The sequence below is a fragment of the Crassostrea angulata genome, chromosome 7 (assembly GCF_025612915.1).
Source record: "Crassostrea angulata isolate pt1a10 chromosome 7, ASM2561291v2, whole genome shotgun sequence".
Taxonomy (NCBI): Eukaryota; Metazoa; Mollusca; class Bivalvia; order Ostreida; family Ostreidae; genus Magallana; species Magallana angulata.
In genome coordinates, this window is record NC_069117.1 from 59,469,116 (window position 1) to 59,480,028 (window position 10,913).

The 10,913-nt window shown below is 34.7% G+C and overlaps 1 protein-coding gene across 1 annotated transcript; it reads left to right on the forward strand.

The window, feature by feature from the left end:
* Positions 1–823: 823 nt before the first annotated feature.
* Positions 824–6,694, forward strand: LOC128157510 (N(4)-(Beta-N-acetylglucosaminyl)-L-asparaginase-like). Its single transcript, XM_052820093.1, has 8 exons — positions 824–1,019; positions 3,110–3,263; positions 3,723–3,835; positions 3,933–4,045; positions 4,262–4,485; positions 4,589–4,696; positions 5,310–5,443; positions 6,326–6,694. The coding sequence occupies exons 1-8, from the start codon at positions 911–913 to the stop codon at positions 6,502–6,504; spliced, it is 1,134 nt and encodes a 377-aa protein (XP_052676053.1). The 5' UTR covers positions 824–910; the 3' UTR covers positions 6,505–6,694.
* Positions 6,695–10,913: the final 4,219 nt, after the last annotated feature.

Sequence of the window (10,913 nt, forward strand, 5' to 3'; positions counted from 1 at the left end):
TAACCAGATGCAATGCAAAGAATAAATGCGCAATATTTTTTTTAATGAATCAAAGTAAAAAGCTATAATATTTTGATGTTAAATATAAGAAAAAATAAAAATCACAACAACCGTAGCTTTAAAAACATCAACAACTGTGAATTTCAATATATATCCTAAATATATAGAGACAATATTACACACACACACACACACACACACACACACACACACACACACACAATAAATAAAATAAAATTAAAAAAAAATATAATAACATCTTGTGGGATATCAGCGTATACTGGAAAATTTAAGTACTGGCTGTACAACTAATTTAATTGGCAAACATATAATTATTCAAAAAGACAGTAAAATGAATGGCAAAACAAATCAAATCAACAAGGTTTAACAAAACACAGGGTACAAGTTGACCAATGAAATCGATAAAACATGATAATTAATTATTTGGAGACATACTACGGTATTCTCAAAGTATTCAAAATAAAATGATGTAAAAACAATATCACTCATACTTCTGTAGATGTCAGAATCAAAGATCCTACATAAACAAATTCAGATATTTTATTAAATATTTTATTGGTATTGGACTGGTGGGCCCAGTGAATGGTGTGGGGATGGAGTGCACGAATGGATCATCACGAACTAATGCTATAAGATGAACAGTGATCGAGATTAGGTCCTATCAATGACAGATAGACCTACTCTAAAAACTTTGATCCTTGTAATTCAGTAAGTTGCAATTGATGTATACATCAAGCACAAACTTTTAACTCATTTAAATAAATATAAGTACATGTATCCGTGATACTTCGGCATCTAAGGTTGTCACACTCTCACATTCCAGACAGGTAATCACAGGTAGTAAGGAGGCTCTCAGACGGTCTTGGGGGGAGAACGGAACCAGACAAAGATGGGACTGGGACTCTACTGGGCAGTTCTTCTGTGGGTGATGGTAGGGGCGGGGTCTGGGGTGCGGATCGTGATCAACACCTGGCCAGTGACCAACTCCACGAAGGCAGGTAAGTAATATTTGTAAACTACAGTAATATGATACATTATGCCTGATAATGTATAAATCAACGTAATATTCTATACATGTGCTTTTAAAAAAGATAAATTTATATAGTCACCTGTATATCTAATCAAATTACTAAACCCTGAATATAGATAGGAAAAAATATCCATGTAAGTCAACAAAAGCCCTTTACTCATAATAATTTTAAATTGATTTCCACAATAATAAGTTCTCGTGTTTCAGTTTCAATGATATCCATACACCTGTAGTATGCTACAAGAATAGGTACAAAGGTGAGGTATTCAGTATAACGTTGTTCGTTTCAATCTAATTCTAAACAGGGACATTTTTACTGGATCGTTACATATAACATTACGGAAGTTTATACGAGAAAGCAAATTAGAATAACAACATCGTTTGTAATATGAAAAAAAATCAGCTCCATTCGTTGTGGATTGTTTTGCCATGGCTGCCCTTTATTTAGTTAGTATGTGGTCTAAGTATATGTGCACGATCATTTGTCTAACATCAATCGTCCCAATATTTAGACGGCCTGATTACATAAAGTTATGGTTTTACGCTGTTAAACGATCCTTCACCTAAATCAAGACTAAACATATATAGTCAGTTTTATAAACCAAATGTTTAATCAGAATGAATTTCAGAACTTACATTGATTGTTTTACTTTTTTATCTAGTGACTCTATCATAGTAAAGACCATACGAGCGGTAACTTCTATACTGACACATATATATGATATATCTACCCCATTCTCCCGACTAGTGCCCCTTTCTGAGTCCAGCTGAGGATATGACATGAATGAAATAAAAAGTTTCTTTATACTAGCTTGCCTCATCTTTATCTCTTTCATGTATGCATAACAAAAATTTTGACCTCAATGTAACCCATAATGGCCTCTAAGGTTATTTTTTATACGTAGTAATTTCAAAGGCTAATACAGGCTATGGCAGTTAGAAACATTTTAGCCGTAAAACGATCATTTAGTTTGATTTCTATGGAGCGTCCTTCTGACCGATGAAAGGCATAATTTGAAGACATAGAAATCCACCATCACTCACAAATATTACTGGATTTGTAGTTATATACAATGTAACATAGCCTTCGTATTCCATGCTTTATGCCAAGTTTTGTTTAAATTCGGCTCAGTAAGTCGAAAATGTATTTAGTTAAAAGACTGAAGACCTGAAGACGGGTAACAGATGATCAGAACAGCTGAGACTTCTTCGGCAATATAGTTTTTCAGATTTTGCCGCCATGTTAATACAGCGATGTTGCATCCATGACGTAAATTGTACAAGCTTATCTTTTAAAAAGATTGGCGAGCTAGCGCCGTAGCCATCCTAAAACACAGAAGCAGATTTCTAAAACATTGGTTTAAATTCCTGAATCGATTGATTAACAATAAGAAGGCACAGTGGTGTACTGGAATTGTGCTGGAGTGGGATCTCAATTCAGAACTGTGAATCTAGAGTGGGCTTCACATCGGCAATGGCATAGCTCATTGACTGTGCCTTAATCATTATGTTTCTACTGTAATTTCAATTTCGAGGTGAACATTTTCAAGAATCATTGGTACTGTTGTGTAGCAGTCGTATCTTCTCGGGCCTTTCCGACATTTCCGGCAAGATCGGAAAACATATCTGAGGTTGTTTTCCGAGCCTGAAGAAAATTTAAGATAAAGCTAGCTATTTATCATAATATTTAAAATAACTTTGAATTATAATACCTAAGCTACTGTTACTTTTTTACATTTTCAATAAAACACAAAACTTCACGTGAAGATGATAAAACGAAATTCAAATGGTACAGTTTATCTACAGTAGTACAGTATTCCCAGAATCCCCTACTATGGAGTTGAGCATGCGTATTCCAGTGAAAAAGACTAACGTAGTTGCTAGCGCTCGAGAGCGCTAGCAAAAAAGAGGCGGAGCTTGAAAAAAGAGCGGCGATTCGCGAATAGAAGCTTTGGTTCAAGCGAGCTGAAACTAGACAGTGACAAATATTTACCCCCCCCCCCCCCCAACACACACACAATTTACTGATTAGTCTGGTCCTCTACTTTAATTGTACAGCTTGGGGCACATTGCTGAACAACGGAAGTGCAGTTGACGCCGTGGTCAGCGGATGTAGTCAATGCGAGGCTGAGCAGTGTCGGGGGACGGTGGGACCCAACGGAAGTCCTGACGAAGAAGGGGAAACCACTCTGGACGCCATGATTATGGACGGGTAGGGGGCGCACACTCAGGAATTTGTAATATTCAACGAAATTGTGGATGCTTTCATCTTTGCTAGGCAATAAACTACTAGTAACTCATTTATGAGAATAAACGAATCAGACCCCTGGCTAGCAAAGATATTATGCTTCCTGTACTGAAATAAATTGATTCTGTAACATAGCTACTCGGAAAATTATGGTTGGTAGAATTGAACAATTTTTGCAATTTTAGTGTGTTGTCTTCCTAGGTAATAATTCAATTACACTTCTAACCCGTTTTTAATCTTATCATTGAGATTTAAAAATCAAAAAGTAATTTTTAGTAGAAAGAACCACGTGTTTACCAATCATTAAATACTATCCAATGTTTACGGAATCGGTAGCAGGAGTAAGCCTTTAAGACGGTAACACCCCTGCCATTGTGACATCAATGTACTGATGGATGTCAATCTTTCCAAGTGTGTTTCTAGGTCGACCATGGATGTGGGTGCCGTGGGATGTCTCCGCCGGGTGAAGACCGCCATAGCTGTGGCCCGGGCGGTGATGGACCACACAGACCACACCCTGATGGTGGGGGACTTGGGTAGGTGGCTCACTGATTGACAAGTTTAAGATACACACCTCTCTTTTAGTGCAGATTTCCCTTTTTTATGTTATAAAAATATTCAGTTTTGTTTCAGCGACAAATTTTGCCTTGGAGATGGGATTCAGCGAAACAAATTTAACAGGGAATAGGTCTCTGAGCAAATGGAAAGCCTGGTTGGCGAGCCACTGCCAGCCGAACTTTAGACAGGTGCATGCATTATACTAATGTACCGGGGACTTAACAAATAATACAGAGTAGTTACTGTAACATTGAAGTCTGCTTTAAGTTTTGGCGTTTTTGTTTTCTTAATAGAAATGTTATGAAAAACTATAACCTGTGCTTAGTGCTTTGATTGTTTGACACATTTGATTGATCACAAGCAACAAATTTCCCGATATATGTGGACTTTATCTCATCGTGTAGGACGTCACGCCGGACCCGCGGCAAAGTTGTGGGCCTTACACTCCCAAAACACAGACAATGGAGGATCCCGAGGAACAGGACAGTCCTGGTAACGACATTCAGAGTGCCTCTGCGCACAACATTGGCGAAGATAATCACGACACAATCGGAATGATTGTTATTGACCAATCAGGAAGAATCAGTGCTGGAACGTCAACCAATGGACTCACATATAAGATACCCGGGTAATAGTCCCGAAGTCTTATGGTAAAATAAAACACTGTATAGAGAGTTAAAGTTCTACAATGCTGTTAGCTTACTAAAAATATAATGATGATTTATTTTTAGACGTGTTGGGGACTCTCCGATAATGGGCGCCGGATCTTACGCAATGAATGGCGCTGGCGGAGCAGCGGCGACCGGAAATGGTGACGTCATGATGAGATTTCTTCCATCGTATGTATTTCTGAATAACTTGATTCTGGCTGTATCTCCTATTTGACAGGCTAAACGAAATTTACCTATCTTGTTTTATATAAATTGCCCACTTCACAATGTAATACCATTGAGAAACGTAATAATTACCGAAGTTGACTTGATATTAATCTCTTGTACAAATCAGCCTTTATTTAAAGAAATTTTGCCTTATTTTCTTAACTGAAAAATAAAGAGAATAAAGTCATACATTTTTATGTAACACCAGTTTAGCATAATTTTATTGTTTTTTTAAATAACCATTTATAAGCTTAAACTACCAAGTTGTGTTGTAACATAGGTAACTTTTAATTCATCCTTTAATCAAATTAGATTAAATGGCTTTTTAAGTTTAGAAATCGTAAGATTGAATGAAAATAAAAAAATAGATATACTTAAAATTGCGATTTTAAACTTATTTCTTATTTCTAGCAATTTAACTAATGCACATGCATAAATTATTCTCCAAATTCTCTTTCTATGTCTCAATTGGAACAGACTTTCAATGAAAATGTATAAAAATTCATTTAAGAAATGAATTAATGTCAAAAGAGCAAAGGATGATCTCGCAAAGATATTCTTTCAATGTTCACAGTTTTAACGCAGTGTCACAAATGCAGGCTGGGGTTGATCCAACAACAGCGTTACAGAAAGCGATGGCACCCATTATAAAATTTTACCCATCATTCCATGGGGCAATGATTGCTGTAAACATGGATGGCAAATACGGTATGCATTTAAAGTTAGCTCATGTACTCTTTACTGAAAATCTCAATCAAACCTTATAATACAAACCGCTACTGTACTATAGTATATCCGAAAAATATGATTATAAAGTTAACTCAAGTACTCTTGTAAGCTCAATAATCTTCAAAAATCAGAACTTTTTAATGACCACAGCGCTACCGTACTAGGTAATCTGTAAATTGTGAATTTGTAAGGGAAAAAATAAAATTGCATTAAATTGGACACCTTTTAAAAAATTTTTTAACCATTTACAAAACATACATAGCGATATCATACAATATACATTTTGTGATTTTTTAATATAACTTTTCGTTGAAAATGAGCATGAGGCACTTTTTTGTCAATAGTCTGTCCCAAGTTATTGCTTCCATCAATTTTTGATGATTTTTAATAAAAATACACATACCTGTGAAAAAAAATACAATTGAAATCGATGAAAGGGAATATATCCAAGATATCTTCAATGAAGAATTATCCCTTTTCACTCATAAAATTTCACAGGAACGAAAACAATTTTCTTACGGAGATTTGTAATGGGAAATGTTTACATCTTTTCTCCATTCGGAATACACTCGGAATACATCGCGCAATTTTTTAACATTATCATCCGGGCTTATTAATGGCTGATCCAATGCAAAATCTCCGTAGACTTTCAATTTTTGGATGTGTATTGAAACCTGAAGCGGTAGAGAGGGCGTTTCAAAACAGATAATCTGGACATTTTTCATATTAGTGGATGAACGTAGTTTGAGCTCAAAGGTATTTACTATTATTGAAATATCAAGCAAAAAGTGGTGGAAGCAAAAACTCGGGACAGAGTATAGTGTCTGTATGTTCATTTCCTGCAATTGAATTTTCACACAGGTGCTGTTTGCCATGGCTACACAAACTGGACATTTTGCGTAGCAGACGACTCTTCACCGGAAGTCCAACTTCACTTCATAGACTGCAAGAGCAGTATGACAGGAGTGAATTCAGCAAACGCGGATACATACCAAGCTAAACTTTTACTTATCATCTTCATCAGCAGTTTTGTATTTTGATGTCTTGTAAATCGAGAGAACTAAATTGTTGAGTCCAGAAAAGTGAGACGCGACCTACCCGATATTTATAATCATGTCTTACTGACAGTTAGCTGACGTGGGTATTTTTAGCAGAAGTTATTTGTAAAAGGGTTTATAAGATTTATCTTTTAATGAATAAATCACCTTTCGACATAAGGCACTAACTTTACATATATATACCTGTATTATGACGTGTTTATTTGCAAAATGTTGACACGATTTTCTGCACTTCGTGTCTTCAATACCATTTCTGGAAACACTTTTGAACAACAAATTCTATTCTTAATTTTATAAGAACTTATGTACGTCAATTTTTATTACGAACAAGGATAAAATGAAATCTTGGTTTCAAAGAAACTAGTAACATAGACCTTTCCCATATTCCTATATTTAAGAAATAAGCTCTTTTACAGATATAATGAATATAAAGTGAAAATTTATGCACCGCAAACTTGTGAAATTAATCAAACCCCAACCCCTTCCCCAATATTTGACATTTTCTCTGATTATGAGAGTGAATGTATTATAAGAACTTTCAAACAATTTAAAATAAGCCTTTTAAGAGGTGTCTTTGTAAAATGATAAACCGATCCGCCTCAATTTGGTCTTTATAAATCCCTTCATATCTGAATTTTCTTTGAGGGAAAAACCGATAGATTTTTCACAGGAGCCTTTGTAGTTTAGAAGTTTGTGACATTGTCATTTGACATTTAAAATCCGTTTCCGTTGTGCGTTCTGATTGCCCCGGGATTGAAAAACCCAAACATCGAAGGAATGAATTAAATTCCGAATGATTTCATCACAGGACACTCGAATATTTGGTTGCATAAAGAAGAGGAAAGTTTTTTTTTTTCCTTTTTGATCTTTTGGGTGACACCGTTAAGGGAAACAACTTTTGCAAAGTGTGCGCTGGACTAGTATATTAATTAAACAATTTTGTCAGTAATATAACATGTATTTAGGATTAAAAATCATTGGTTAAACTCTAGTTGGAACTCAGTGGAAACTGATAATTGGTATCCGTGGAGCAACGAAATGTTCCTCTAAAGATGTTAAATCAAGATCTGATGGTTTTTCTGGAAAACCTTGTGAATATTTGTTAATGAACACGTTTTCTCTCAGATGTTGATAACAAGTTCTGCAAACTAAATCATATCTTGATATCTGACATATTTTATGCATAGATATATAGTTTCTAAATTGTGTAATGCAGTTCTTACACCTTCTTAAATCCAAGCTTGGATGTAACTTTAAATCAGGACCTGATTGAACTTTATAATGAAACTTTGAAATCAAAGCATCCTCACTCTGAATGTCAACAGCAGGATCATCTTGAATGAAAAAATGAAAATAACAAATCGTCAACCATATAAAAAATCCATAAAACGAAATACAAATTCAAAGCAGAGCAACACGGACTTCAAAAAAGATAGAGGTGGGATCAGGCGCCTAGGAGGAGTAAGCATCCTCTGCTGACCGGTCACACCCACCGTGTGCTCTTTGTCGTAATCGGGGAAAAACGGAAAAGTCCGTAGACAATTGAGTGATTAATTATGGTCTAATACTAGTAATTAGTACGAAAAACGTCAGTCAGCATGCGACTTAGTGGAAGATTGTATTTGCTGACAAGGTCGTTGTATCGACCATAGAACTTACGAAAAGATGACTTCAAACGAGACTGTTGATAGTCCTGTTTTATCAACTTGTTTGTCAGTAGGTTGCCTCGCCTTAGAAACTGTTCATACGAAGAGCATGCCCTTGCGTATCGAATTAACTGAGAGACAAAAACACCATATGCAGGTGATGAAGGTATATTGCTACATAAGTAAGGAAAGTTGACTATAGAAAAATAAAGTCATCGCATTTATCATAAAGTTTTGTTGTTAGGTTAGCATCAATGTCCATTTCCAGTAAAATATCCAAATATGAAACAGATGACGCAGACTCTGTGGTATCTTTTATTTCAAGTTCACTTGGATATATATATCGAGTCGACATAAGAATGGAAATAACATTGATTATTCAATTGTTAATTGATAATACGTCGTCGATATACCTGAATGTTGACTTAAAGGCCACAGCGAGTGATTCATTTTTTTCACGTACAAGTTTTTGAATAAATTCTGCTTCATAAGAATACAAAAATAGATCTGCTAACAATGGGGCACAATTGGTACCCATGGGAATTCCAACAGATTGTTGGAAGACTTGATTTCCAAAAAACTACATAGATGTTGTCTATCAGAAACTCAAGCATCTTTTTAATGTCTACTTTAGAATACTATTGCAATCAGAATGGTTTTTGAACAAAATTATTTTTTAGATTTCCAATAACAAGGTAAGCATTTTTACGACTTCCATTTTTACTGAAGAAGCAACTGTCGATGATATCAAAAAGCCTATATTTTAATTTGTAATGGGGAATGGTTGTATAAAGCGTTGAAAAATCGTACATTTTGATGCTATTTATTTTGATAAGATTTTGTGACCTCAAAGTTTAAATATGTTTATCTAACATATCTTCTTCTTTTTTAATAAAAAGCTCGACACAAATCAATAAAGCACAAAGTATAGCTGACTCTGACTCTACGGACAGAAAAGGACCATTTTCCACAAAAGATTGACTAATATTGCCGGAGAACGTGGAGAAGTCTCAGCATCGCAGCAATGTGTTTTAAAGACAATAATAATTTGTTAGATCACATAAATTTAAGTAAACATGTGTATCATACTGTCGAACATGCTAATACAGCTAGCGCTCATCTCCATTTTTCAATATGAAATCTATATCCCCTGAAGTCCCTTACAGAACATCCTTTACATTGAGATACCTGTACTTGTACAAAGTACCGATGAGTGCATTTGAAACACCTACCATCCTTGACACCATTCTGGAAATATACTAGAACATTGGTGAAATTTACCCAATACACTCTTTTCTCACGACTACCACAGGCAAAAATTACACCCTTTTGTTGTTCCTTTATTTAAAACAAGAAGGTGATATACAACTCTTTGGCATATTTGTTTCAATTTTTTAGAACAAATACCCTCATGATAAGTTGATTCGATACACCCTTCCCTTTTGTGATGCATGTCAGAAAATATATAACTTCTATAGTCCCATGTCTTAGAGGTCAGAACTGGATGCACGACTCAATAATCAATGTTCATTTTTATCTCCGTGTTTTTCAACTCATGATAAGATTTCTATTTAATAAAATCAACATCCCCTTTTGAATTCAAACCATACTTGCACTAAAGTTGTAAAGAGCAAAACTGAGTAAAATTTCTTGTGTATAAGCGGTTTCAAACCAACTTCTTTTAGATTTCAGGGAATAAAACCATCCCAACTCATAAGACATTGATTCTTACACACTGAACTTAATTCATTCAATGATTTTACAAATAACTACCATGTACAGTCGTAGTAAATATTATTGCAAAAATTCATAATTACCACAAAACATATCAGCGTCAATTAAGTTGTTTATACGTCCCCTCAGTCACTGGCAAAATGGTTTTTTAAAATTAATTTTAAGATCCTGTGCACTCTGACTTCAAATTATAATGCAAACTATGAACAATATATTTGAAACATTCATTTACTTTTCTTTTTTTTCTAGCAACAGGATAAAAACAACCCGATTTCAAAAACAGTCGATCACTACAAAACGTCATTTATTGTTTATATTTAAGTATACGTGAGCTTACTGCAATAGATATAATTATATGTATTCAGCCAGAAGTGGCTATCACGACACACACAAATCACGACAACATATTTTTTTTTCAGGTTCATACTGAAATAAAATTACGCTTATTCAAATATTGGATTCTCATATCAAAGACGTAAACGTGATCAGAAGATTTTACATAATCCTATATATATACTTAAACTACAAAACGAAAATTTGTGAACCGCTTGCACGTATACAGTTCTAACGGAATTGCTAGCTTTCTGATGAAAATGAACATCATATACATGTAGTAAAAATTGCTTTCATCATTTACCTTGACTATGACTGGATTCAATATAATCCTAATCTGATTTTGTTTTCTTCTCCCTCGAGCAATTATTTTCGATGTAAACAATCTTTTTTTTCTTCATGTACACATTCTGTGGATTCATCAATATTCGTTGAATACCAATTTTCGTGGATTTCGTTGTTATGTTTATCAATGAAATCAAATGTTCACTGAAGTGCAATTTCTACTAACAATTCGTAGATGGGTGATTGGCCATGAATTTACGTATCCTTGAAACAGTAATTTTCACTTTATCCTTGAAAATTAATGAAACCACAGTACTAGATGACGCCATCACGTATTGATATTTCAGTGTAATATCAATATTGAAATTAACGATTAATTTTTTTTCACACAAA

What these genes read in the sequence shown, in the direction of transcription:
- LOC128157510 (XM_052820093.1), top strand. Translation starts at nt 911, where the DNA reads ATGGGACTGGGACTCTACTGGGCAGTTCTTCTGTGGGTGATGGTAGGG. An exon ending in CCTGATGGTGGGGGACTTGG is followed by an intron (nt 3,836 to 3,932) that starts GTAGGTGGCTCA and finishes GTTTTGTTTCAG; the next exon opens with CGACAAATTTTGCCTTGGAG. An exon ending in ATGATGAGATTTCTTCCATC is followed by an intron (nt 4,697 to 5,309) that starts GTATGTATTTCT and finishes CAATGTTCACAG; the next exon opens with TTTTAACGCAGTGTCACAAA.